Raw genomic sequence first — 26,895 nt, 5'->3', positions numbered from 1 at the left:
ACTCCACGATGGACCGACAGGGCCCACCTTCCTGTCCAGGCCGTTGGATCTGTTCAGCTTCCCAGGGTCAGAAGCGCCGACATGGGCAAGGGGACCTGTGGGGCAGCTGGAAGGAAGCTGAGCGGCATGGGGTACACCTGTGGTTCCTCAGGAGCTAGGAATGCGGGGGATGGGTGCTGCGAGTCTGAAACAGGCCGTCAGCCAGTCTTCCATGTCCTGACCAGAGTAGAGTGATTGAGTCCCTTGCACCTCACTTCCTGGACTCGCTGCCATGACCAGCATTCTGGTCTGGGCACTGGTGTCAAGCTCTGGCCCAGGGTAGGGGCTTCAAGAGCTCCAAGGAAGTCCTGTCCACCTCCCAAACCTGCTCCTCACTCACCTCCTGCAAGAAACCTCCCATGACCAGCCCTCCCAGCTCTGCTCCCTCCCGCCCTGACTGAGAATAATAGATAGTAACAGCTACTGTTGATTAACTGCTTACCCTGAGCCAGGAACTGTGCTGAGTGCATATTTATTTCTATTTCCTTCAACCTTAGGAAAGAAGTTACTTCTATGGCCATTTTACAGCTTTCTCACTCCCCTCTCCTTCTGCCCCGGGCTGGCTGGGTCCTTCTCTGCCCCTTGCTCTCCCTGCCTCTGTGTCCCGCTACATATGGTTGGTGTCCTCCACTAGGTGGGGGCTCACCGAGGAGGGCAGGGGGAATGAAGTAACAGACCTGGAGTCCCAGCTGGAGTTCTGCCCCCACTGCCCAGCACTCCACAACGGCTGGTTCCCCGGCCGCGCCGATGGGGAGACAGAGCAGCCCAGAGGCAAAGCGCCTCGCCCAAGGTCACACAACCAGCAAGGTCTGGACTTGAACTCAGGTCTGTGAGACACAAAGCCTCTGAAATGGGAGTCATTTCTCCCCACCTCGCCCCCACATCTGAGTGCCCAGACCAGCATTCCTGCACCCACACCTGGGGTAGGGGTGTGTAGGGGGAGTGACAACTGGAGAACAACCATCCCCTGAGCCGGAGCGTTCCCTCCATCACCCCCGGTGGCTGCACAGCATTCAGACTGCCAGGCGGTCCACCCTAGGAGAAGAGCCCGCTGCCCGAGGGAGGCAGGTCCCTGCAGAACCACCTCCTCTCCAAACACAGCTTAATCCCTTAAAAGGAATGCTTCATGAGCTATGTAATTTGGCTTCGATGGGTGGCTTTTCTCCGTGAACGCCAGGGCTGATATCACCCTGTGCCTCTGCCATGGGGACAGGAGGGGTATGTAGGCACAGGGAGGGGCCCGAGGGGTCTGGGTTCTGTTCCCAGAGTCAGGACAATGCCCTCGAAGGTCTTTAGAAGAACTCGAGTTTCCCAACCCCCAGTTCAAGCTTGGCCTTGAGACCAGTGCTCTCCATAGTGGCAGGCAGGAAACTGGGGGTGCCAGCCCCTTGGGGATCCTGATCACTGGAGCTCTGCCCAGGGAAACCCAACTGATCCACCAACTCTATGGAGAAAGTCTGTTATTCGCTCGTATCCCTCCTTGAAAAGACCACGAGGGCCCAAGTGGAAGCAAGCAGAGGTTAGAATGTGAAACCCGGAGTCACATTTCTGGGTTTGAATCCTGGCCTCACCTCTCACGTTTGTGTCATCTCAAGGAAATTATTTAACCTCTCTGGGCCTCAGTATACATTGGTGTCATGGGCTTGTCAGAATCAAATGGGATCATTTCTGAAAAACACATAGAAAGCCCTCACCAGGTACCAGGTATATTCTCTTTGTTATATTGAAAAGGCCATACATGGGTCCAGCCCAGAGAACTCCAGCCCAGGGCATTTAGTCCCTGCCAGGCAGGAAGGGCTTCCCAGGTGGTGCCAATGGTAAAGAACCCGCCTGCTAATGCAGGAGGCATAAGAGACATGGGTTCAATCCCTGGGCCAGAAAGATCCCCTGGGGAGGGCATGGCAACCCACTCCAGTACTCTTGCCTGGAGAATCCCATGGGCAGAGGAGCCTGGTGGGCTACACAGTCCGTAGGGTCGCAAACAGTTGGCCATGACTGAAGCGACTTAGCTCGCATGCAAGCAGGAAGGAGCCTGGGAAGAAGGAGGGAAGGGCCCTGCTGGAGGGTGAGGTGGAGGAGCTTAGTGGGTAGGGATGCAGCATGGAGCTGGAAAGAGCTGCAGGAGCCCAGGGTGAGATGCCATCACCAGTGCAGGGGTAGGGTTCTAGGCAAAGAGAAGAGACTGGCAGGGTGGCCCTCCCTCCTGGGCCCTCTGAGGCACCCAGAGAAATCAGAGATCATTGAGGAAGAGCAGGAGGAAGAGGAGAAGGGTTAGCAAGGAGACCCACAGGAGCCCCCAAGGGGCCCTGGAGCAGTGACAATTCTTTCACTTGCAGCTGTGTTTCCTTGGGCAAGCCACTTCCCCTCTCTGTGCTTCAGATTCCAACTCCCTGCTCTGCTCCTGCTCCGAGGGTAGCCTTGACTTCATGCCAGTCAAGAGACTAGTACAGCTGCAGCCATGAAGAAGGAGGATGAGCAGAAGCAGCAGCAGGAAAGGAGGCCAAGGGGGTAGCGCGAGGGCCATGCTGACAACAGCAGAGGCTCCAGGCTGGGCCTTCAGCTGCAGACACCAGAGGCGGTGGAGATGGAACAAGAGGAAGCATTGCCAGTTACGCCTAAGGAGGCTGTAGGGAAAGGACCCAGAGGGGTGGGCACAGTGTCTTCCCTTGGCCTGTGTAGCCTCTGGAAGGCCCTGGGGCCACCCCGTGCCTGCACGCAGGAAAGCACAGAACAGCCTTTCCTGATGGAGAGACCTTGAGGCTCTTGGGCAAAGCCAAGCTGAGGCTGGAGGCAGGGGATCTGACACCACCCCCTTCCTGAGGAAGCACCAGAGGCATCACTCTGCACACTCACCTGCCTGGGCTGTGGGCCCATGGGTTGGCACATGCAGCCCCCCAGACAGTCAGCCTCCCTCCTGAGGAGGGCCCCAGCCCAGCCCAGCCCATGCTGCTCAGTTCCCCGAAACAGAAAGTACGTCTCTCTCCACCCTCGTCTGGGCCTGGTTTTGAGCCGGAAGGCCCACGACCCTGGAGTTGAGTCACAGTGAGTTCTGTGCTTCTGAGCCTCAGTTTCCTCATCTGTAAAATGGGAAGCAGGTAGACCACAGCCTTGGTCTCCAAGGCTCCTCCTAGAGCTGCTGCCTAGATCAAAGGGCAAGGGGTCAGCCAGGAGAGGCAGAAAGAGGAACAAGAGGGGAGTGCTTGGCAGCCTTGACAGGTTGAAAGAAGTGAAGCTGGCATCTCACAGGGTACTGGGATTTCCGGCCCTCCCTCGCCTTTGTTTCCAGAGGGAGGAGCCTTTCAGCATGGAAGGTTCTGGGTTGGGGGTGAGTTCTCATCCCCACCCACTGAGACAACAAGCAACTCCCCCAAGTAAAAGGAGGCTTCCCTAAATCCCCTGCAACCAAAAATGCCCTCTGACTAGACTGGCTGGCCAAATGCATACCGTCTCCCAGCAAGCGAGTACCGAAGCATAGGGTATCAAAGTAAGACTATGGGGAGGACTTCCTGGTCCAAAGCGTTCTGTGTTGCTTATGGGTGGAGGAGGGAGCCTCACATCTCTTGTCTCAACCCTACCCTCAGTATAAATACGGGGCTCCTACTTGTCAAAACGCAGGGCAGGTGGAGTGAGCAGAAACCTCCCACCACCCCCAGCAATCCCTCACACATGCAAGTACGACAGAAACCCTCTTGACCGCATCCCTACTGAACCTGTTTGGCTGTGAGGACAGCACACAGCTTAAAGTCGGCTTCAAGCAGAATTTACCAGTACAAATGGGAGTTAAGGAGGGGAATGGCAGCCCACAAACACCATTGTTGAGTGTTCCCACAGATGTCGTCTCCTGCAAGTGTCCAAGGGGCCTCCCCCAGGGCATCAGAGATCTCAGGGAAACCCGGGGATGTGGGTAGGGCAGACAGAGAGGGCGAGAGCCCACCTGATACCCAGGTTCAGGAGGAACGGGAACACGAAAGTCCAGAGTTGGCAGCCGCCATCAGATGGGCCTGTCAAGAAGCTGGGCCACGGAGTTGCTGTGTGAGCCTGGACAAGTCACCTGACTGCCCTGGGTCCCCATCTCCTCCTCTATAAATGAAGGGTATAGACCAGCTGATCCAAAAGGCTGGTCTGTGGTTCTGGCTCTTTCGGGCTGTGATTTTGGGAGCTGGTGCCAGCAGTGGATGGAAAGACTTTTGGCTGCCCACTGTGGTCATAGGAAACATAATTGAGCTGGTTGTCACAACGCTATCATGACAACAGCCTGCCCCATTCAGGAGCTCAGCCCCAGCCACCCATCTTGCCTCAGTAGCCCTAGCCACATCCCAAGAGGCATGCAGATGGCTCTCAGTCTGACGTTGAGGGTGGTAGATGAGGACAAACGAGAAGCAGATACACCAAGGGTCAGATATTGGAGGGAAGAGGGGAGGCTTCCTACAGCGGGGTGCTGGGAGCACATGGAACGGGGGCTGGGATGGTAGGAAGGAGAATGATGCTCAAGGGAGAGGCTGGGCCTGGAGAGGACAGGCAGGGTGCAGAAGAGGGAGGGGGACTCCCAAGCTCCGCTGGGCTGAACTGGATGGAGGGAATAAGAGGACCCAAGAGGGACTCTGCCCTCCTGCTGGCCAGTGGCTGGGGTGGGAGCCATGCAAATCCCTGCAGGATTTGCAAATCCATGCAAAACCCTCTGAGCAGGAGGGTGTGAAGGATGCAGAGTTTCAGAGGAGCCCTGGGTCCAGAGCCCCCCCAGGCTTTGTCCTCAAGGCAAGTCCGGCCCCAACTAGAGGCAGAAGCCAGCCCAGCAAGGGCAACGGGGCCCCGCAGAGAACTTGCAGCAGACCAGAGGCCTGCTGAGCAGCAGCTCAAAGATTCTAAACCTCAAAGTGCTTGCATTCCACCCCTAGGCCTGCCGCTTGCTAACTGTGTGACCTTGGGAGGGTAATTTCCCCTCCCTGTGCCCTGTCTCGTCATCTGTGGAGTGCAGCTGATAACAATACCTTCCCCGGAGGGTTGTTTGGGGGTTTGAGTTAAAGATGTCCAGCTCAAAGAACAAGGCCGTGTGTACAGCAGGGACCACAGGAGCATTTGCTATTTGCTGCTCCAAAGCACCTCCCCAGGTTTTTCTCTCTGCAGGTGGGCAGAGCAAGTGACATCAACCTTGACTTCCAGCTGGGGAAACTGAGGCTTGGACAGACCTCAAGTCCAGGGATGTTAGGAGGATTAGCACTTAAGAACTAACCAGGCCCCACCCTGCGGTTTCCAAAGCTAGATGAGACCAGGCTTGTCTAGGTGGGCGGCAGACAGGCCTCTTGACACCCCACGTTCCCTGGGGTCTCCCACCCAAGCCCCAGGCAGCCTGGAGAACCTGTCATATGTGGGCACCTTCACAGCTTGGTCCCTTTTCCCTCATCTCGCTGGTCCTGCCCCTCCTGTAAGAAACCTTGGCTAATTGGCTGTGCCTCTCTGGGATTCTCGGATTCCCCCCCTTATCGCACCATCTGCAGTTGAACAATCAGTAACTGGAGATGCCACCTGAAGGTGCTGAGTGAGGGCCCCAGGCGGGTGCCTCTTGAGTAGATGAGCTGCCACGTCCCATGGAGGCCCCCGGGGTGGGGGGAGGGTGGCACTGGCGGGGGCACACCTGGCCCTCTCACTGCCACCCTCCCGCTCTCCCAGGTGCAAGCCCTGGAGCAGCGCAACCAGCTGCTGGAGACCCGCTGGCACTTCCTGCAGAGCCAGGACTCGGCCACCTTTGACCTTGGGCACCTCTATGAGGAGTACCAAGGCCGGCTGCAGGAGGAGCTGCGCAGAGTGAGCAAGGAGCGGGGCCAGCTCGAGGCCAACCTGCTGCAGGTCCTGGAGAAGGTGGAAGATTTCCGGATCAGGTAGGGGCGCCCTATGAGGGCCGAGGGTGGGGACCAACCTTCACGCGTGGGGGCAAGGTCTGGGGGCCCAGGCCAGAAAAAGAGAAAACTTCTTTGAAAAACCAGTCTTTAGTCCATACTTACTTACTAAAGAGCTGCAACGTGCTAGCAGTATTCTAGATCCCGGGAAGACAAGGCAGTGAATCTACAGCTACATCCCAAGCAGTGACCCTTACAACAAAGCCAGTCTCATGCTGGCTGACAGCTACGCTGCGCTTGCTAGCCTCTGGGCATTGCAGCCCTGTCCCCTACGCCCTCCCCTTGCGCCCAAGTCCATGGGAAATTGTGTCACTAGCGAGAGCAATAGATGGGCTCCTGCTTTGGCTGTAGCTTGAGATTTTGAACTCTCTTGAGCTGAAAAGGGAAGAGGGTAAGGGAAGGCAGGGGGCAGAAATGATGAGGTTTGTTTGCATAAAGAAGCAATCGCCTAGAGGTAAGACACGCCTGAACTCGATGGCAGACTTGGGGTCTAGAGAGACATGGAAAACACAGACTGGGGGGACACGCAGCTGGCAGGCAGAACGGCCCAGCTGTTAAGGGTCTGGGCTTGGGTATGACTGTGCCCCATGGGAGGGGGTTACTCCTTGCCCGTACCCCTCACCATCTCTGTGACCTCGGGCAAGCTGCCTCATACACGAACCTCGTGTCCTCCTGTGTGGAGTGGGAATGGTGATGGTTGATACCAAGCTAAGGCTGGTGTGAGGAGGAAGCCAAGAGTTTGGCATGGCTACTGGAGGTTAAAAATGGCCACTCTTCTGCCCCCCCGAGAAGGCTCCATGCCCAGCACAAAGCAGTTTGCTGCACTGAATTGGCCAGTCTAGAAAGGCAGACTAGTTAACTTGAGTAGCTCAAAGGAGAGGTGACCTTCTCTGACCAGACAATGGTCAGGGCTTCAAGGACAGGGAAGCTGGGCCAGAGCAGAGAGGCTGGTCTCTTTGCTGGAGGCCCCCAGCCAGAGAGAAGGAAGGACAGGGTGCGGTTGAAGCAGCCCCTACCTTCTGCAGGACTTGGGCCAGATCCAGGCCTTGTGATCTGAGGTAAGGCCCAAAGCCTCCCAAGACGGAGGGCGGAGGCAGCCTGTCAGGAGTCCTGGGCTGTGGCACAGCCTTTCCTCGAGGCCTCTCTGCGTGGCCTCCCCTGCTCAGACCACATGCAGAAGGAATGGTCACACAGGAAGCTTTTCCCTCTCTGGGGACCTCGGTTTCCTCATCTGTGGATCTGGCTGGGCCCCTCCCTGACCTGGGCGGGGGGCACTTCTCCCCCTACCCTGCCCTTCCAGGTCCTTGGGAAATACAGGGAATTAGACTGCCCATTCTGACGGCGACGAGGGAAATCTCACTGGTGTGCCAGAACCCAAGACTCAGTTCACTGATACATAGCAGGTCCTTGGCCTACAAAGGATCAGAGAATAGCAGAGCTGGGTGTGGACTTGGATTCTCCTTTTATGGAGACAGAAACAGAGGCCCAGAGAGGGTGGGGGCTTGTCCTTAGTCACACAGCCAGGAGTACAAAGTCCCATCCCTCGCCTGGCAAGCTACTGTGTGAAGCTGCTCCCAGGAGAGCAGCCGGATCGCATCGTGGAGGCACTTTGTAACTGGAAGTTCTGTACAAACACTGCTTGTTGTTTTAATCTGGCTCAGCCCCCTCATTTGGCCCGCTGCCTGGTTTCCATCTGCTGCCTGATTTTACTGTTTAGGCTCAGGGCCTCTCTTCCCCCTCTCTGGGTAGGGAGCCCACTGAATTGGGGAAGGTGAGGCTGGAGGGTTTCTGGGTCTGCAGGTCAGAGCCAGGAAAGCTGCAGCCTGGCTGTGCAAAGCCTGGGGCCCCCAGAGGCCAGGAGATGCCAGGCCAAGCCCTGACAGGGAGGGGTGTACTTTGCCTCTACAAGGCCGATGAGATCAGCTTCACTCCTAGAAATAAACAAGTTTGGGGGGGTGGAGAGGGTATGGGTGTGACCAGCTGAAAAGGGCTGAGAATGGGTTTGGGAGCTGGCGGCTAGCATACGGGCAGGGGATTGGAAGTGAATGGGGGGCATGGAGTTGCATAAGCCTCTATAGGAATGGAGACTTCTAGAAGCTCTGATGTAGCAGGGACCTCAAGGATTAGCTGACTCTCCCCTCTGTTTACTAGGGATGAAGCAGAGGCCCAGCAAGGGGAAGAAACTTGCCCAAGGACACATAGCAAATGATTCAGAAATGTTGTGTATAACTGTGCAAGCTGTCTAGGGGTGAACTGGGATTGAATTGCAGTGGAGTCGATGAGAAGGGAGGTGGGAAAGCTGAGAAGGGCAGTGAAGGGTAAGGGGAGGTTTGGCACCTCAGAGGGCTCCCACTGGACAGCTCTCTCCAATGTCCTGTTCCCAGGCAGGCAGAACTCTGTTATCAGAGGAGAGGGGAGAGGCTAGACAGAGGGCTTGCTTGGGGAGGGCCAGTCAATTTGTGCTTCTCAGCTTGGAGCTCCCAGACCCCTGTCCACAAGTCAGGAAATTTTTCCGAGGCCCCCAGATCCCAGAGGGAAACTTGTTCAGGTCAGCCCAGCCCTAAGCATTTGTGAGGAGTGTGAAGAGACCTGCCCACTCTGTCTGCAGTGAGAATCCCCATGGTTTCTTTCTGGAAACGCTGAGAGAGAGGGGCTGAGCTGGGACATGGTGTTGGTGAAAGTGAAAGTCGTTCAGTTGTCTCTGACTCTTTGCGACCCCATGGGCCGTAGCCCACCAGGCTCCTCTGTCCGTGGAATTCTCCAGGCCAGAATACTGACGTGGGTAGCCATTCCCTTCTCCACAGGATCTTCCCCACCCAGGGATCAAACCCAGGTCTCCCGCATTGCAGGCGGATTCTTTACCGTCTGAGCCACCACGGAAGCCCTGGTGTTGGAGAGGATGGTGATAATAATAGCAGTAGCTCTGGTGGGTGTCACGCACCTTTGTAAATGCTTTATGTGTTCATTTATTTAATCCTCATGAAATTAACATTATTGTGACAAGGGCACGTAGAAGGAGCCTATCCAAGGTCACATAGCTACTTAGCAAGAAAGCCGGAATTTGAGCCCAAATAGTCTGGCTCTGGAACCCCATTCTTAACCAGCACATGACTCAAGCTTCCAAGCCTCTCTTTGAGCCTCTGATCTGTGAAACAAGACCAAGAGAACACCCCTGGCTGGGGGCTCTGAGGGTCACAGGAGAGGCATTTTGTTTGCCTTGGAAGGCTTCAGATTACAGACCAGTTTCCCTGACCCATAGCACCACCCTGTCCCCATGGCCTGCACCCTCAGGGACCCTCAAAGATTCTGGAAGCCCGCAGTGGCCAGGGAGAGTGTGGACCCTCCACATACTGAATTTCAGGGAGCTGAGTGCTCTACAGGCTCTCGTGCTCTGGGGTCTGCTCCCCTTAGTCCCTCTGGGAGGCTAGTGAAAGAGAAGGCCTGGGGGTGGCAGGTCCAGCTACCTGACGTGGGTGATGGGTGATGCTGCCCCTTCTGTGAGGTCAGGGACTGGGGCAGGCAGGCGGCTGTAATTAGAGCCGCCAATGATTCAGGCATTCCCTAGAGAGGAGGAAAGGCAACAGGAAGCCACAGAATCCCCACGTCGGTTGGGGCAGGCAGAGCTGGGATGGGAAGCATGCCGCAGGCAGACATCCATCCTGGGGGCCCAGAGGGTAAGGTCAAGGATCCAGGGATCCCATCTCCCCACCCAGCAGTGTCCTGGTTCTGAACACGAGGTGTACTCGACACATCTCATCACATGTGTAAGGAGGAGACACATCTGAGAAGAGAGGGAACACAGCTTTGGAGTGCTGGTGAATTTCAGCCCCCATGACACATGTGCCTATGCACGTGCACACCCCAAGAGACAAGGGAGGGGAGGAGTTTCTTGCCCTGAAACATATGGGGGGGCCCATCTGACTGCAAAACCCATGCCTTCCTGCCCTCTCTCCAGAGGGAAGATGGCATAGTGTCCTGCTGTCTAGCAAAGCAGTGGGAGAAGCGTGGGGCTTCGGGGAAGGGTGGAGTTAGGACAGGATGACGTGAGCAAGATGCTTGGAGCAGACACTACAAAAGGCACAGCTTGTTTGAAACTGAGACTCTCGGGGGAGGAGATGGGATAAAGATAAGGGAACAAAAACATCAGGGTAAAGGGACTGTGCAATCAGGAGAGGCTTCCGGGAAGAGATGAATGTGGAGCAGAGCCAGGAAAGGGGCAGATGCCCCTGGGAGAGGAATGGCTGGTCATCAGGAAGGAGTAAGCATGAGGGGCGGGATGCCTGCTTCCCCAGAGCCAACACTGTGGTATCAGGGAGGAGAGGGGACATGTCATAGAGACAAGGGGCTGCATCCTCCTCAAGGAAGGGACCCCTTTTTTCTAACTGCCACAAGGCGCCAAAGGGATTGCAGAGGCCCCAAGCCCCACCCAAGGAGGGTTAAGCAAACCATTGCTAAGTCCACCATATCCAGCTGAGCAGGCTCTGTGTGTGTGTCTCCCTGGCTCCCCTTCTCCTCCTTCCCTACCTCCCAGGTATGAGGACGAGATTTCCAAGCGCACGGACATGGAGTTCACCTTCGTCCAGCTGAAGAAGGTAGCCTCCCCAGCTTACCCCATGGGTTCCTTCCCCAGGGACCCTCTGCCCTCTTTTGCTCAGGATCCCCAAACAAAGGCCCCACAGGCTGAGTCCCAAGACCACAGGCAGAAAGCTAAGCACCTCTCCCCACCCTCCTCCAAGGCTCTGAGCCAGGTCTTCTCCGGGAATCTCTCCCATCATATTCAGGAAGCAAAATCCCCCTTACCATACCCCTGCCCTGGGATCCCTCCATTCCTTTCCCCATCATTCACCACTGCTCCCACCCCCAGGACCTGGATGCAGAATGTCTTCGACGGACGGAACTGGAGACCAAGTTAAAAGGCCTGCAGAGCTTTGTGGAGCTGATGAAAAGCATCTATGAGCAGGTGAGAAGACGGGGCCGGGGTCCCGCTGAGCCGAAAGCCAACTGGTCCCTGGGTAAGGGATGCAGGGTCGTGGAAACTTCAGCAGGCGCTCACTGTTGCTGGCCACAGATGCAACAATTTCCTACACCCCTTGTGTGCGGCAGTCAATAACCCGTGTCCCCTCGTCACTCATCTCACAGAGCATGGTAGGTTCCCACAAAGCCTCTCTCAGGGAAAGCCCCACCTTCGTGTGTTGGGGAGCACTGAGGGCATGAAGGGGGCCCAGGTACATCCAGGGCAGGGTCAGGAAGTGGCCTTGGAGTGGTGAGCCAGGAGGCTTTGAACAGTAGTTCTTATTGAACTAATGTCTCTCTCATCCCTGCAGCTTAAATTGCAAACACCCACAGCTCTAGCTCTCGTAGGCCTGCAAGGCACCCTCCCCCATTTGGGGATCATACAGGGAAGATTTATAGACAGATTCTCTGGTAATCAGACAATACAAACTTCTGCCAGACAAAAATGACTCAGGAAGGACTTCCCTGGTGGTCCAGAGGTTAAGACTCCTTGCTTTCACTGCAGGAGGCATGAGTTCAATCCCCAGTCAAGGAACTTAAGATCCCACAAGCCATGTGGTATGGCCAAAAAAAAAAAAAAAAAAAATCCCAGTCCCAGTAAATGCAGACAGAGGAGCCCCCGGACACATTTTCATTTGTCCCTGGGTCCTCACTGTCCTTGGGGGGACAGTAGCCCAGCAAGGCCTGTCCCATCTGCTGTGCCACCAGCAGATGAATTCTGGGCTCTGCCCCTTGGCAGCATCTACCTCCTGGGCTTCCTTTGGGATGTGTGTTCTCCTCTCTACATTCCCCATCTTCTCAGGAGTGAGGAGGCTGATGGAGTGATGCTTTGATTCAGCTACAAGCAGGCAGGACCATTACTGAGTGTGACAGGGCACAGCAGCCTGTGTGCCGTAAGCCGCTGGTGCCAAGCTATGGCAATGCAGCCCAGGGCAGAGCAGGGGTCAAAGTCACCACTGCAACCAGAAAGATCTGCTCGGGTGGTCTGAAGGGCTGCTGACCCTGTGGAGAGGGAAATTGGGCCTCGTGGCTACACGTGGACCTGAGACCTCTGTGCAGCCATGGGAGGGAGCAGAAGAGAGACCCTCCCAACCCTTGCCAACATGAGGGAGGCAGCCCTCATGGGCAGACCACCCCAAAACGCTTCTTGTCCCCAGCAGGGTCCTCTGCGGCCGGCCTAAGCCCTGAGGGGCTCACCAGGGCACCGTGCCCACTGAGTGGCTTGGGAAGTGGGTAAGAGCTTCCTCTACCCACACTCACCAGGGCTGGTACCGCCCAGCAGACGTCAGCAGGGCCACAGTTTCAGGGCCTCCAGCCCATCCTGCTCGCCAACATCTCAGGGAGCCGGGGCCAGGCGGAGGCCCTACGGGTATAGAGACATAGCTGAGGAAGGCTGGGCATAGCCAGCCATATACCTGAGCACTGAGGAGACACACCTGCTCTACTTCTGGGCCCCGCCCCACAGCAGGCTGCCGGCTCCCTCTGGACTTGGCAGCCCTTGGCCCCAGTCCTGACTCTTTTTTTTCCCCTCATTTCTGTGACTTGGGGCAAGTTATTTCTCCTCTCTGTGCCTCACTTTCCTCACCTGTTAAATGCGGAGAGTGATAGTGGCAGGTTCATCATGCTGTGATGGGGTAAATCACTTAACAAATGTTTATGGCATGCCTGCTAGGTGCCAGGCACTGACCTCACAGCTGTGAGCCAGGCGGGCAAGTTTCCTGCCTTCAGGAGAGCACAATTTAGCTAAGACGGCACGGGTGATAGGCTAATAAACACATCTGGACAAGATCATTTTGGAGGGGAAAAGTTGCTGGTATGCAAAGAAACTGGGCCATGCCTTAGTGCTAGAGGGGTTGGGGCCATGTGTCTCCGAGGAGGGTGAAGCCCCAACCTGGAAAGTTCCAACTCAGCAGAGACTTGAAAATGCTTCAGCAGAAGGAAGGGCTGTATGAAACACCTGAGATGGGAATGATGTGATCCTGGGAGGGAAAGTGGCAGCTGTGGCTAAGACAGAGTGGGCAAGGGCCAGGTCGTGCAGGGCCAGAGGCCCAGGATGGGGTGTGGACATTATTCTAAGCAGGATGGGCAGCCCTTGGTGGAGACGGAGGCAGGGTGCTGTTGGGGGGCTGCTGTGGAGAAGGGGCCACAGTGAATGCAAGAGTGCATTATTACACGTACGTACATGCTCAGTCACTCAGTCGTGTCTGACTCTTTGTGACCCCAATGACTGTAGTCTGCTAGGCTCCTCTGTCCATGGGATTCTCCAGGCAAGAATACCGGAGTTGGCTGCTGGGCCCCCAGGGGATCTTGCCGACCCAATTATTACATATACATTCTATTATATCATATCACATTGTATTTATACTATATTATATTGATACTACCATATTATATTGATACTATCATATATTATAACAATGTATGTAATGTAGCATATATATAGTATATATTATTATATAATGTGCAGTATATATAATGTATAATAATAAAATATTATTTTCTATATTGTATACTATATCATCATATTTTATTTTATTTCTAACATATTAATATAATATTGTAATAACATATTAATTAAAATAATAAAATATGGTTATATAGTATATAATGTAGAAAATAATATTTTATTATTATTACGCATTATATAATGCCCATATATAAAACAATAGCAGTTATTATTGTTTCGGGTAGCAGCAAGGTGGCAAGTTGGTGTCGGGACATGAGGTTTGAGTTTCCCTCCATGTACCTCCGCAGGCTGAGAGGGCAACACTGACCCATAAAGATTCCCCATACCAATGGGTCTCTAAGCTGGCCCTGCCTAGTAAAAATATAATGCAAGCCACATAGGTAATTGTAAGTTTTCTAGGAGTCACATTTTTTTTTAAAGTGAAGTAACAGAAAAAAATAATTTTAATATATTCTATGAGGCCACTATATCAAAAATATGATTATTCAACAAGTAGTCATTATAAAAAATGAATGGGCTATTTCACACACGTTTCCCATTGTAAGTCTTCGAAATCTGGTGTGTATTTTACACCTCCGGCTCATCTCAGTTCTGACTGACCACGTTTCAAGTGCTCACGACCACACAGGGCCAGTGGCTACCCCATCAGGCAGAGCAGGTCCAAGAAAGGTACCAGCCGTGCCAGCTAGGGTGGAAGAAAAACACAGTGGGATGTGCATAGCCCCGGGGTGGGGGGGGCCAGGCACCAGTCTCAACTTTGGAGTAGATACGGAAAACGCACTACTGTATAGCCCACCCCAGGGCCCCAGGACACAGCCCTCCCTCTTCCCAAGACACACACGCAAGTCAGGATATGTATGGAAAGCCTTGCCCAGAAGCCAGTGGCTACAGGCTGGTCCGGGGCTCGTCTACACACTGCACCCACCTGGGCAACACCCCTTCCCCTCACCTCCAGGGATGCTGACTGGTGACAGCACCCTGGGGCTCCCACTCCCCCTCAGCTTCCAGGATTCACCCCAGCTCCCAAGTGCTCTGGGGCCTGGCTGCATCCAGCCAGAAAGCCACCTGCCCCACCTGCAGACTCTGGTTCCAGGGAGATTAGCTATGCAATCTACTGACAAGCCCCTGTGGCCAGCACACCTCCCGGGATACTGACCCCTACAAAAAGGACCTGGCCTGTCTACGTGCCTGCCTTCATGGTGCCCCAGAAGGCCACTCCAGGAACAGGCTACTCAAGCCCTGGACACTTCCTCCCAGCTCCATCACGTTTTCCAGTCACACCAATAGTTTCCCAGCTGTTGTTTATTGAGCACCTACTATATTCCAGGCACCAGGCTGAGTGCTCTCCAGATGTAATCTCATTTAATCTTTCCAATAAACCTATAAAGTAGGGAAAATTATTAAGAGAGCACAGACTTTGGGGCAGCTTGGATTTGAATCCTGGCTCCATTATTATATGGACTTGGGCTGGTTCCTTTATTTTTCTATGCTTCAATTTCCTCATCTGTAAAATGGGGAGGACAATAGTACCCAGCTCACTGGCCCGTTGTGAGGATTTATTTTGCTAGTATATCCTAAAGCACTTAGAACAGTGTCTGGCACATGGTGAGTATTTAATAAATGTCAGCTGATTTCAATTCCATAATTATACCCACTTTTCAAATGGGCCTCCCTGGTGGCTCAGATGGTAAAGTGTCTGCCTGCAATGCAGGAGCTGCTGCTGCTGCTGCTGAGTCGCTTCAGTCGTGTCCGACTCTGTGCGACCCCATAGACGGCAGCCCATCAGGCTCCCCCGTCCCTGGGATTCTCCACGCAAGAACACTGGAGTGGCTTGCCATTTCCTTCTACAGTGCAGGAAAGTGAAAAGTGAAAGTGAAGTCGCTCAGTTGTGTCCGACTCTTAGCGACCCCATGGACTGCAGCCTACCAGGCTCCTCTGTCCGTGGGATTTTCCAGGCAAGAGTACTGGAGTGGGTTGCCATTGCCTTCTCTGGCAATGCAGGAGACCCAGGTTCAATTCCTGGGTTGGGAAGATCCCCTGGAGAAGGAAATGGCAATCCACTCCAGCACTCTTGCCCGGAAAATCCCATGGACAGAGGAGCCTGGTGGGCTACAGTCCATGGGGTCGCTAAGAGTCGGACACGACTGAGCGAATTCACTTCACTTCACTTCACTTCACTTTTCAATGAGAAAACTGAGGCTCAGCTAAGTTTAAAGACTTGGCCAGGGCTAACCCAGCTAATAAGAGGTGACATTATTCAGAGCCCAGTGCCGTTGAACACTACATTTTACTGAGCAGTACTGTTACCCCTCAGTCCCCATATTCCCTGACCTGGGGGGGCCACGATGACAATAGGCACACATATGGAGGCCTCCTCAGACTCTGGCTCCTAAGAAAAGCTCTAAACCTGAATCAACTTGATTCTTGCTCGCTTGGAGATGCAGATCCTCCCCGGCTCCCCCCACCCAACCCTGCTACGGTGGCAATCCCACACCACACAAGTCAGCATTGTTATGCCCTCTGCAGCCCGGCAGGGCCAGCATGTCTGAACAGGTCTGCAGATGATCCAAGCCCTCCACTTCCTGCTTCTGTTTACCACGCTTATGCTTACACTGGCTCTTTCCAGAAAGGACCTGAGGCTGCCCCATCAGCCGGGTTTCGCCCATCCTTTTGCTGCAATAGTGCCCTGTGCTCTGATAGTGCCCTGGCCTTCTCCTTGCCCATAACGAATGCCACCTTAAGCCTGGGGAAGAAGTGGCCCTGGAGAACTTTGTCTGAAATGCCCCCATGCCTGCCAACCCCCAGCACATGGTGACGGAGGAGGCCCCAGGCTGCATCTCTGAAACTGGTTCGCTGCCAAGCCCCAGCTGGGATGTCAGTTCCATCTGGAAAATGTCAATCTCCAGTGAGGCCCAAGGGAGCAGAGGTGGAGCATGAGCCTGTGTTCCCGCAGGGGGTGGGGTCTTCCCCCACTCTTGCTCAGAGATCTCTGTTAGATGCATTTGAAGATCAACCAAAACCCTCCATCATGAGACCCTCTAAAGGATAGCTGGCCACTGAGCTCAGGGTCCCACCAGCTCCAGGGTGGAGACAGGTGGCCTGCCACTGCTCAAACTTCTTTTCCAGGAGGCGATCCTGATCACCAGGGATGCTAGTGGGCAGGGTCAGGCGGCGAGCAGACAGGGAAGGGGTGGCCTTCCTCTGCAGGCCTCGCAGCTGCCCACCCCCGCGGTCTCCAGCCGCAGGGACACAGCCACAGGTCAGAAGTAGCAGCCTCTGCAGATCTAGACTCCAGAGGTTCAGCCACAGCTTCTTGGAGCAAAAGACAGATGAGGGTCAGCAGGGGGCCCAGAGTCAGAAACCAAGATTGGAATGCAGTCATGAGCCAAAAACAGAACCTGGATCTGAGCGGGCCTCCTGATCCAATTGCCCCTTTTCAGGAAATAGAGAAGCCAGAGGAGCATGCTAAACACCAGCATGCGGGGCAATCAGGAAGATTCAGACTATAGGCAAGCAACCTGAGGTATTCAATAAGAAAAAGACAGGGGGGAAATAAAAGAGACAGAGATGAAGAGAGTATCCACAGAAGAGGAGAGACATACGGACCAATAGCAGCGCATGAACCTTGTTTGGATCCTGAATCAAACAAAAAAAGGTCTTTTTGTAGTTTTCTTTAATTTTATATAGGGCTTCCCTAGTGACACAGAGATAAAGAATCTACCTGCAATGCAGGAGATGCCTGGAGAAAGGTATGGCAACCCACTCCAGTACACTTGCCTGGAGAGTTCCATGGACAGAGGAGCCTGGAGGGCTACAGTCCATGGGGCAGCAAAGAGTCAGACAAGCAAGCGACCTGTCTGCTCCAAGTCAGTCAGTCGAGCGACTAACACACACACACATATATATATGTGTGTTAAATGAGAACACTGGCCAAATCTTGATGACTGAAGTAAGGGTCGAGGATGAACTGTGAACACCAGCAGTAGTAACTGTGCGTCTGTATCCCACCGCTCCCCCCTGAGCTGAGCCCCGCCGTGCCTCCCTGGGTGCCTGGCCGCTCTCCCTGCCTGTCAGGCTCCTCAGCCACCTGACTCACTCTGTACAATGCTGGCCACAGACACTCTGCTTACACCCATTCCTCCTTTCCACGCGGGGCCCCGCCCAGGCCCGAGCTACTGATCAGCACCTCCAGAGAAGCAGCCCAGGGCCCTGGAGGTGACACCTTGCAGACCTTCCAAAGACCCCCATCCCCATTGGCTTTGCTACACACCTCTGAGCCTTCACTCTGGAAAGCAATCAGACTGTAGGGCATGACAGAAGCATATGTGGGGCTTCAGCTCCCGTCCCTGCCCCTCTAAGGGAGCTTAGCAGGAGCGGCAAAGCTCTGGGACCAGCCCCGCCCTCACAGCTGTTTCCATCAACTCTGGGTCCTGCAGCTTCTTCCTTGTCTGTAATCTGGGGCTGACAGTTGAGCCAGCCTGGTGAGGACGAGACGCGGATACGCCTGGAAAGCACTTAGCACACACACTGCCTGGTCTCTCAGGAGCCCCCAGGGAAATGGGAAGTTTTACCGCTTCCAGGGGTCTCTGAGGACACAGGCTAGCATTTTCTAGGCAAAGAGGAGGACAGAGAGGAGGGGAAAGAAGGATCCCAAAGGACAGAAGAAGACAAAGATACTGAGGCTAAATCCTGTCGTTGCGGCTGGGCAAGCCCCTCAGCTGGACAGGGAGGGGCAGTGAGTCTCCAGGGTGACCCGGAAGTCACCTGGGCCTCCGCTGCTGGCAGGAGAGCAGGGATGCATGATCGTCAGCCTCTGCTCCCCTCCTGCCCTCATCACTCACGGGCTTCCATTCCCACATGCATTCAGCAGGGACACTCCCCTGCCAGATACGGAGGCCTGGAGGTGAAAATGCCTCAGCCAGGCCCTCGAGGAGCTCCCATCCTGGGAGGGCAGGGGTTGGGGGGGGGCCACGCTGCACAGCACTGAGCCTAATGATAGAATGCCCTCAGGCCCAGATGTCCTGGGCCCTTTCCTCCTCTGCCAGGAGGAAGGAGGCCCACCCTGGGAGCATACAGCAGTGTGTGTGTTGGGGTAGGGGGCGGTTCAGGGAGGGATGGTGGGAACTGAAGAGGAATTAGGTTTGCAGGTGGGCCTCCAGAGCCGAGGGGCCCTCCCTGCCAAATCAGAGAGGAAAACCGACAGGTGGGTGAGTTGGGAGTTGAGGGGACTGCTTCTTAAGAGTACAAGCTGCTGCAGAGGCAGGGCAGGGGGATGTTTATCCTCTGATCATCTCTCCAGGGAGACAGAGGGAAGCCTGCCCTCCACCCATCAGGGAACGAAGAGATTATGGGGACTATGGCTGAGGGTCTAGGGCCCCCCACCAGCCCTGAGGCCCCATGTCTGTGCCCCATCAGGAGCTGAAGGACCTGGCAGCCCAGTTGAAGGATGTGTCGGTGACCGTGGGTATGGACAGCCGCTGCCACATCGACCTGAGTGGCATCGTGGAGGAAGTGAAGGCCCAATATGATGCCGTCGCGGCTCGCAGCCTGGAGGAGGCCGAGGCGTACTCCCGGAGCCAGGTTTGGGACTGGCAGGCAGACTAGAGGGATGCAACCAGGGCAAGATGGGCAGCAGCAGAGATGGCTAAGGCCGCCTGCAGCTCTGGGTGCTGAGAGTCCAGGAGAGATGAATGGCGAGACACAGGGGCGATGGAGTCCACAGCAGTGAGTTCACATGCAGGGACAGAGAATGTGAGAGCCCAGTGATGTGCTGGGCCACAGGGATGATGGGGACAGGGGCAAGCCACAGTCTGCACCCTTCAGAGGCTCATGGCAGTGCTGCCACCCAGTGACTCCAGTCCACGTGTGGGCATGGCCCTTGGGGCTCAGTCCAGGGCGGCCAAGAGAGGGATCCTGAGATGGACGTGGTGGAGGCAGGAGCAGGGAAGGAGGGAGACACTGGCCTGGGTGGGCCACAGAGGAGGGGATGAAGCCAAGGGTGAGGAAGAAGGAGGGGCCAGGGGTCCTGGGGGGACACAGTGAGCTCCCCTGACTGCCACCCTCTCCCCGGCCTCCAGCTGGAGGAACGGGCTGCCTGCTCAGCCGAGTTTGAGAACAGCCTCCAGAGCAGCCGCAGTGAGATCGCTGACCTCAACGTTCGCATCCAGAAGCTCCGATCGCAGATCCTCTCCATCAAGAGTCACGTGAGTGTCCGGAGGACCCACCTGGGCTGGAGCAGGGCAGAGTGCGGGACACATGCTCTCTCATATCCTTCATACACACACGCTCACACAGGCTGTGTCTATGTGAGCCCTGGCTTTGTGACCCTGGACAGGTCACTTAGCATCCCTGTGCCTCAATTTCCTCATCTGTCCTTAGACAGCTCTGAGGACCACATGAGCTTGGCCGGTAAAAGTGCTCCATAAACTGGCCAGGGCTGTTGGAATGTTGGAGGGTCCCCTACACACACACCCAGAGCCCACCGCCTCCCCCCTATGGGGGAGAAGCGAAGGGAAGCATAAGCCCCAGCTTCCAGACAGGACGAGCCTTCAGAGAAGTGCCATCCTGGAAGGACAGCTGGGACAGGCTCCTGTGGAGCCCTGCCATATTTGGTAGCCTTGGGAAAGTGTCTCCTTAGGTCTAACTGAATGGCCTCTTGCTGCAACGCACTCCATTACCATGCCTAGGAACGCCGTGCCAAATCCTCCCAATGCACACTCCCACCAAGGACAGAGGCGGGCTCCTGGCCCTGACCCGCTCTCTCCCTCCCTCCTTGCTCACTGACCCCTCTTTCTCTCTGTCCTCCCGAACTTTCAGTGCCTGAAACTGGAGGAGAATATCAAGGTGGCCGAGGAACAGGGTGAGCTGGCCTTTCAGGATGCCAAGGCCAAGTTAGCCCAGCTGGAGGATGCTCTGCAGCAGGCCAAGAAGGACATGGCGCGGCAGCTGCGCGAATACCAGGAGCTCATGAACACCAAGCTGGCCCTGGACATCGAGATCGCCACCTACCGCAAGCTGATGGAGGGCGAGGAGAGCCGGTAAGGAGCAGGGCCAGCGGGGCGGGCCTGGGAGAGGGGAGGACTGTAAGCCCCACGGGAAACCAGTACCCAGCCCCTCACCCCCCAGCATGATACTGTGAGCCTGGCAGGCCTGGGTTCATGTCCTGGCTCAGCCACTTACAAACTGAAACTTCAGTCCAATTTACTCAATTCTCAGTTTTCCTATCGGGAAAATAGACTGATGATAAGTATGCCTCACATGTGCATACAATCCCGTGTGCAAATACCTGCCACCAATCAGTGCTCAGCAAATGATAGCCGTTCATGCAGGGGTGAGGGGACAGAGCTGACTAGCCAGAGTCACACAGCAGGGCAGCCCAGACCTGGGAGGGACAGCCAAGAATTGGCCTCTGCCTGCTAATCCCCAGGCCTCCAATCCCAGGGGAGCTGAGCCACAGGTTCCCTTCACATCCCACCATCTCTTCCTCCCACAGGATGGACATGCCCTCAGCCACTGTGGTCAGCGCTGTGCAGGCCAGATGCAGAACTGGTGAGCCTGCTTGCCCCAAGAACCCATGGTGGGAGGGGGACAGTGGGGTGGGGGGGGGGATCATGGCCCTAAAGGCATGATATTAAATGCCTCCCAAACCTCCAGCCCCTACCCTGCCCCACCCCTTATGTTCCCTGTAGCTGTCTCCAAGCCCGGCCTCTCAAGAGCTCCCTCTCGGAAAAAGAAGGACAAGAAAGGTCCTGTGATCAAAATCACTGAAATGTCAGAAAAGTTCCTCTCACAGGAGTCAGAGGTCTCAGAGTAAGGCCGCTGTCCACACCCCAGGAGCCCCAGGCCACTCCCCTGCAGCAGCAAGGACATAAGCTAGACTCCAGAAAGCAGCCTGGAGCCTCCAGGTTGGGAAGGAGGCAAATCTGATCCTGAATGGAGAAGAGGGTTGAAAACAGTGACTGCTTTTTTGCGGGAATGGGACAGGACTGTCACCAGTTACTCAAAGTCACTTGGCTCCATATCAATATCTCACAGTCCACCCTTCCAATATCTGAGAGGTCTTCCTGCCTGGGTAAATTGGAATTGGGGTTTTGCCTCCACCTCCTTGCTCCTCGCACAATAGGGGACTCTAACCAAGCTGCCTTTGACCCTTTGCCCAACCCTTGCCCTAAACTCACATCTCAATTCTTGTGTTGCCTCTGACTAGGAACCAAAGTGAGTGCCCTCACTCCCCTAGCCCCTGCTAGCCTCGGACCAAGGGCCGGTGGGGACTACATGGGCACCCTCCACTATCCAGAGTTCCTGCGGAGGCACCTGGTTTTCCTGCACCACCTGGGCTTCCCGGAGACCTGACAGTATTAGGGAGTGAGGGGAGGAGGCTCCCTGGGTGTTTGGGACCTGAGCCCAGAACTCTGAGATCAGCCCAGACCCCCATGCCCCGCCTCTCCTCCTGTGAGTCCCTCCCAGCAGGTCACGGTCAGAACTGGACAGCTGTCCAGCCAGCTCCCAAGCACCTTTTCTAGAAGCTTTTCTTGCCATGACAAACTCCCTGATAGGGGAAGTGGGAAGTGGGGGAGACGGGGCAGGAGAACTGGACCCTCCTTTCTCCTTTCTATCATCCTGGGGCTCACCACCCTGCCTGGGGTCTGAGCTCTCTGCCTCCCATCCAGATGCTTCCCAGCCTGAAACCTGGTTTGGGTATGTACCAGACCCTAGAGACTCCTCTTGCCACCCTTGCCATGAAACTCCAGGCCCATTTCCCATGAGTCCCAGTCCTGAGGGTCTCCATTCCCTCCATCAGGCCAAGCCTCCCCTCCCCTGCACGCACACTTGTGGATCAGAGGTCCTTCCTGTCTTCCTCCTCCACGTCTGCCCCTCTGCCTCTGCTGCCAGCAGGGTCATGAAAAAGGCACTGTCCGCTCAGGTCTGGGAACTTCTGAGCCCTTGAGGTCAGGTTGGGGGGCCCCAGTGACTAACTAAAGAGAAATTCTGCAGCAGCAATTCAACAAGAAGGTTTGGGGCTTAGAGGAACGCTCCTCTTTCATCCTCTTGGCTCTCGCCTTCAGGGCCTTACAGGGAATCTGGCAGCTCCACCTTCCCACGCCGTAAGCCACCTTCTCTTCCTCCCTTTCCTCTCCCTACCTCCCCCTTGCCTCACCTCCTCTGCTGGACCCAGTCTTTGATTCATTCATCTCATTTTCCAGGACCGGGTGGCCCAAGGCCCTGGCCCCCTTCTAGGCCAGAAGGTCCTCCAGGCCTGTTGGGGGCGCTGAAGGGCTATTGACGCTCAGGCCAGAAAGAACTCAGATATATACTTATCCCTCAAGTTTCAAAAGGGTGCTGATTGCTGCTTTTTCTCCACCTATTTATTGGTTTCCATGGGAGCAAATCCTCAATGGGGATATACAATATTAAAAGTATATATATTATTTTTTCATAACTTATATAGCTTTTAACTTATTGCTTCCCTTCCTGTTTCTGCATAATCAATGCTATATATTATACTACCTGGAGAGACAGCACATGTTCTAGCCAACCCACCCCACTGGCTGACTTCTTGGGGGTAATGCCCCCTTCTCCCTCAAAGGGATGAAATAAAGTGCTGAGATTATTCATGGATAGAGCTGTGTGTCTGTCTGCTTTTATATCCCCTCTCAGGATTGGTCAATCATTGGTCAAACAGGTTAACCATAAGACTTTGGAAATCCTCCAGTTATGGGAAAGGGAGTCCAAGGACCTAGTTATACCTTCAGACCAGTGCTACTTGGCCATGGAAAAGTTCTCCTGCCCTGCCATCCCACAAAGAGGCTATACCAGTGTTGACCTACGTTCCAGTACCTCCCAGGATGCCCAGGAACCATGTGACCACCTCAGCAAGCACAGACATGGGGCATTCCCCACGTGGTGGCGGATTCCCTCTGAAGCCCTTCTGCCCCATTGTGCGGGTTGGCACAGCCCAGAATATATTCTGATAGGTACAGGCCTAATCCTGTGAAATCAAATTCTATATCAGCAAACAAGGATCGAGGGCCTTCTCCAAGCCCAGCCCTGCAATAAAACACCTACGAGTGCTCCCCACCCTTCCACCTGGAGAAACTCGCTATCAGGTCAAGAGAGGCGCTCTCTCCAACTGCAGAAGGCAGAGAGGAGAGGGGCTTGCTCAGGGAACTCAGGAACTGGAACAGGAAGAAGAGGTGTCTCAAGGACAGGAATTCTGGGGGTGAAATAAGACCTTTGAAGCATTTGTGTCCTGGCTCACCCACTCACTGGAATGAGACAAGTGGAACCTCAGTTTCCCCATCTGTAAAATGGAACACACAGCTTCCCTATTTACCTAAAAGGATGTTTGGGGATCTGACAAGATAGCTGGGCTCATTCCTACCGAGAGTAGCACATCTTGCTTCAGGACTCTGAACTGTAACAGCTCAACAAGAATAAAGGATTACTAGTGATATCGTTGTTGTTATTACAGCAGATATTATTATGGACTAGTTATTAACAGATATTAACAGACTAGTTGGGAAACTAAAATCAGGCCTGGAGCTAGCTCTTTCAGGGTACAGCATAGCCATGCCCCAGGGCTGAAAGACCAGAGACTTCCACTCAGGGTTTATCCATTCACCTGGGCCACTAAGAGACGGGCTCTGCTCTCAAAACTCAGAAGGAATGATGGACAAACCCCATTCCTATGCAGGAAGGTCCTGGAACCGAGCCCAGTTCTCTACTTACATTATCTTTGTTTTCTATTCTATTAACTCCTGAATTATGAATTTCTGAACACTAATTTGAATTTCTGACACTGAATTCATAATAAATATTACTTTTTAAAAACCTATTTGTTATTTATTTTCCTTTGCTTTCTTTGAATTTATCAGCTTTCAACTTCTTGAGTTAAATGTTTTAACTTTCCATCTTTCTTTTTTTTCAATGTAAGATTCTCTAAAGACCATAAATTTCCTTTTATGTACTATTTTGACTGCTTCACATGTAGCATTATTTATTAGCCTTTAGTTAAAACAATTTTATTCTTTGACTGCTAAGCTGTTAAGAAAGCTCTGCACATAAGGGTCACTCATCTCACAGACATTTATGGATACATACTTAAATCCAGCAGAATTTATCTCTGGATCCTAGCCTCCCTAATCCTCTGCTTTAGCAGTGCTTCCTTGCCTCTTTGTGTGCCTTTTATCCTCTAAACTCCTTGCGGGCAGGGACTGTATCCCATGACCTCCCCAGGGCTTTGCATAGTGCCCAGACCATAGCAAGTTTTCAGTCAAAGTAAAATTAAAGAAAGAATAAATGAATGGTGCACCTCCCAGCTTGGGTCTCCTAGTCTAAAAGTCCCATGAAGGGGAGGGCATGTCTCCTTGGCCTCTGTGTCCCCAGGTGTGAATGCAACGCCTGGCCTGTTGAAGGAGCACTGTAACTATGCAAAGAGAGAGAGAGGAGAGGGAGGGAGAGAGAAGGAAGGCAGAGGGAGTGGAGAGGGAGAGAGGAAGGAAGGAAGCAATGGAGGGAAGGAGGGGAGGGAGGGAGGGAAAGGAACTGTGACCTCCCTAGCCAAACAAGAAACTCTCCTGCCCCTTTCCTGCTGGCAGATCCTGACTAGTTGTCAGGAAGTCTGGAGCCAGATTTCCCTTCCTCGTGGGAGCTCCCTCCTTCTCCTCCCCACTCCTGGCCTCTGGAGTGAATCAGTGAACACCTGGCCGAGGGCACCACCCCGGTTCCAAGTACAACAACAAAAACAAGCCCCTGCGTGGGCTTGGCTCCTTCTTCTCCTTGGTCTCTAGTCCTCCCAAACACTGGTGAGACCAACAGGACGGGTATCATTAGCAGGAGCCCAGAGAGGCCAAGCACTGTAACTCTGGTCACCCAGCAGGTAAAAGAAAGCATGTTGGTTCACTGGAACCATTTTTCACCTCTAGACTGCCCGCCACAGGGACGTAAAGCAGCCAAAGCCGGGACTTGGTGAAGTGGATACTGAAGGCACCCCACCTTCAAACTCAAAGGGTGCTGGGGCTGAGTGGGTACCCAACAGCTGGAGCCCAGCCTGAGTCCCCAGGCTCAGCATGAAAGATTAGGGCTCAGGGGTCTCAGGCCAGGACTGTCAAGTGAGTGCCCTGCTGATTCCAGAGAAATCTTCCTCTAAGAGGCTCTGGGGTCCAGAACCCAAGGCAGGTTCTGTGTGCTGAAAGTTGGCAGCATGACCTCCCCTCCTGCCTCTTCTGGTCTATTGAGATCTGAGGGAAAACAGCTGGAAGGGAGGTAGTCCCTGTATTTGGGAAACTCCAGAGCCTGATGGTGGAGGGGAGGCAGGAAGTGCCTCACATAGAAACAGAGACAGATAGAACCAAAGATACCCGGGCAAAGCTCAAGACCTCAGCACTGGGGTCTGTCGAACAGCTGGGGGACTTAGTCAAAGAGGGCTTCCTGGAGGAGGGAGTGTCTGGGCTGGCAGAGAAGAAGGGAGTGGAAATGGCCTGGGGGAGGGAATGGAGCAGATTGCTCAGCCTCTGGCCAGGGTAGAGAGCAGGCTGTAAGTGCCAGGCTGAGCAGAGGAATGAGGAAAACCATGGGTGCACGAGTCGTAACGGGGGGTAACCCCTGTAACCCACAGTAACCCCCTGTAACCAGGAGATAAGCCAACAGGTGCAGGCACTGTGTTTTATTCAATTGTGCATCTGACATCTAGCAGGGTGCTGAGCACTCAGTCAGTGCTTACTAAATGCCGAGTAAATGAATGAAGTCATGAATGGCAGATGACTACAGCTACTGAGGGATGCAAGACTGACTCATTGTGGAGGACTTTATGAGCATCTGCTATGTGCTGCCCCTGTACTGGGGACAGCAGGGAAGAGTGGGGTATAGAGGGGTCCTTGCCCTCCAGGGAATTCTGGCTTCTGCTCAGGATCCAACTTATGATCCCCTGTAGTGCCCAAGTCCCCTCTGTTGTGGCCAACCATGTGATCTCTGTGGGACCCTTGGCAAGGCACTGTCCCCTCTCTGGAGTTGATTCTTCATCTGCAGAATAAAGGAGCAGATGAGTGCTCCAGCAGGTCAGCCCCTTGATGATCCCCTTCTGCTCATCCCTTCCCTACTCATGTCAATTCCCTGGGCAAGACACCCTCCTTGGAGGCAGCAGGAGAGGAACTGAGACGTGACGAGTAGAGCAAATCCTAGTTCTTGCTGTGTGATCTTGGGCAACCTCTGGAGACTGAGTACCTGGCTCATAAATCTGGTGTGAAGTTTTAAAGAGATGACGCATGATAAAAGAACGGTGCCTGACACATGCTAAATGCTTTAAAATAAAAATAATAGTGTTAGGGGAAATATGACACTGCCCACCCTGGCCAGGCATCACAATAACCATTGGTATGAGTTATTTTACTACCAGAGATCTTGGTAAGGAACATGGAATTAATAAGCCACCATAGACCAGAAGAATTTGGGAAAGGTCAAGAGGAGACAGGAGAGACGCCAGTC

The 26,895-nt window shown here is 54.2% G+C and overlaps 1 protein-coding gene across 4 annotated transcripts in view; it reads left to right on the top strand.

The window, feature by feature from the left end:
• The window catches only part of KRT80 (keratin 80), a 25,436-nt gene extending 1,249 nt beyond the window's left edge, over positions 1 to 24,187 (top strand). For 3 of the 4 annotated variants that reach the window (XM_010857870.1, XM_010857869.1, XM_010857867.1), the window contains 8 exons: positions 5,707 to 5,915; positions 10,465 to 10,525; positions 10,798 to 10,893; positions 18,829 to 18,993; positions 19,491 to 19,616; positions 20,230 to 20,450; positions 20,906 to 20,961; positions 21,102 to 24,187. In XM_010857870.1, the coding sequence (XP_010856172.1) occupies positions 5,707 to 5,915; positions 10,465 to 10,525; positions 10,798 to 10,893; positions 18,829 to 18,993; positions 19,491 to 19,616; positions 20,230 to 20,450; positions 20,906 to 20,961; positions 21,102 to 21,226 (1,059 nt within the window). In that variant the 3' untranslated portion in view covers positions 21,227 to 24,187. Of the gene's footprint in view, positions 1 to 5,706; positions 5,916 to 10,464; positions 10,526 to 10,797; positions 10,894 to 18,828; positions 18,994 to 19,490; positions 19,617 to 20,229; positions 20,451 to 20,905; positions 20,962 to 21,066 lie in introns of all 4 variants that reach the window. The other variant, XM_010857871.1, reaches the window with a different exon arrangement.
• The last annotated feature ends 2,708 nt before the right edge of the window (positions 24,188 to 26,895 follow it).

Source organism: Bison bison, unplaced genomic scaffold (assembly GCF_000754665.1).
Source record: "Bison bison bison isolate TAMUID 2011002044 unplaced genomic scaffold, Bison_UMD1.0 scf7180017864383, whole genome shotgun sequence".
Classification (NCBI taxonomy): Eukaryota; Metazoa; Chordata; class Mammalia; order Artiodactyla; family Bovidae; genus Bison; species Bison bison.
Note: the sequence above shows the minus strand (reverse complement) of the source record. Positions and strands in the feature narration are given on the sequence as shown.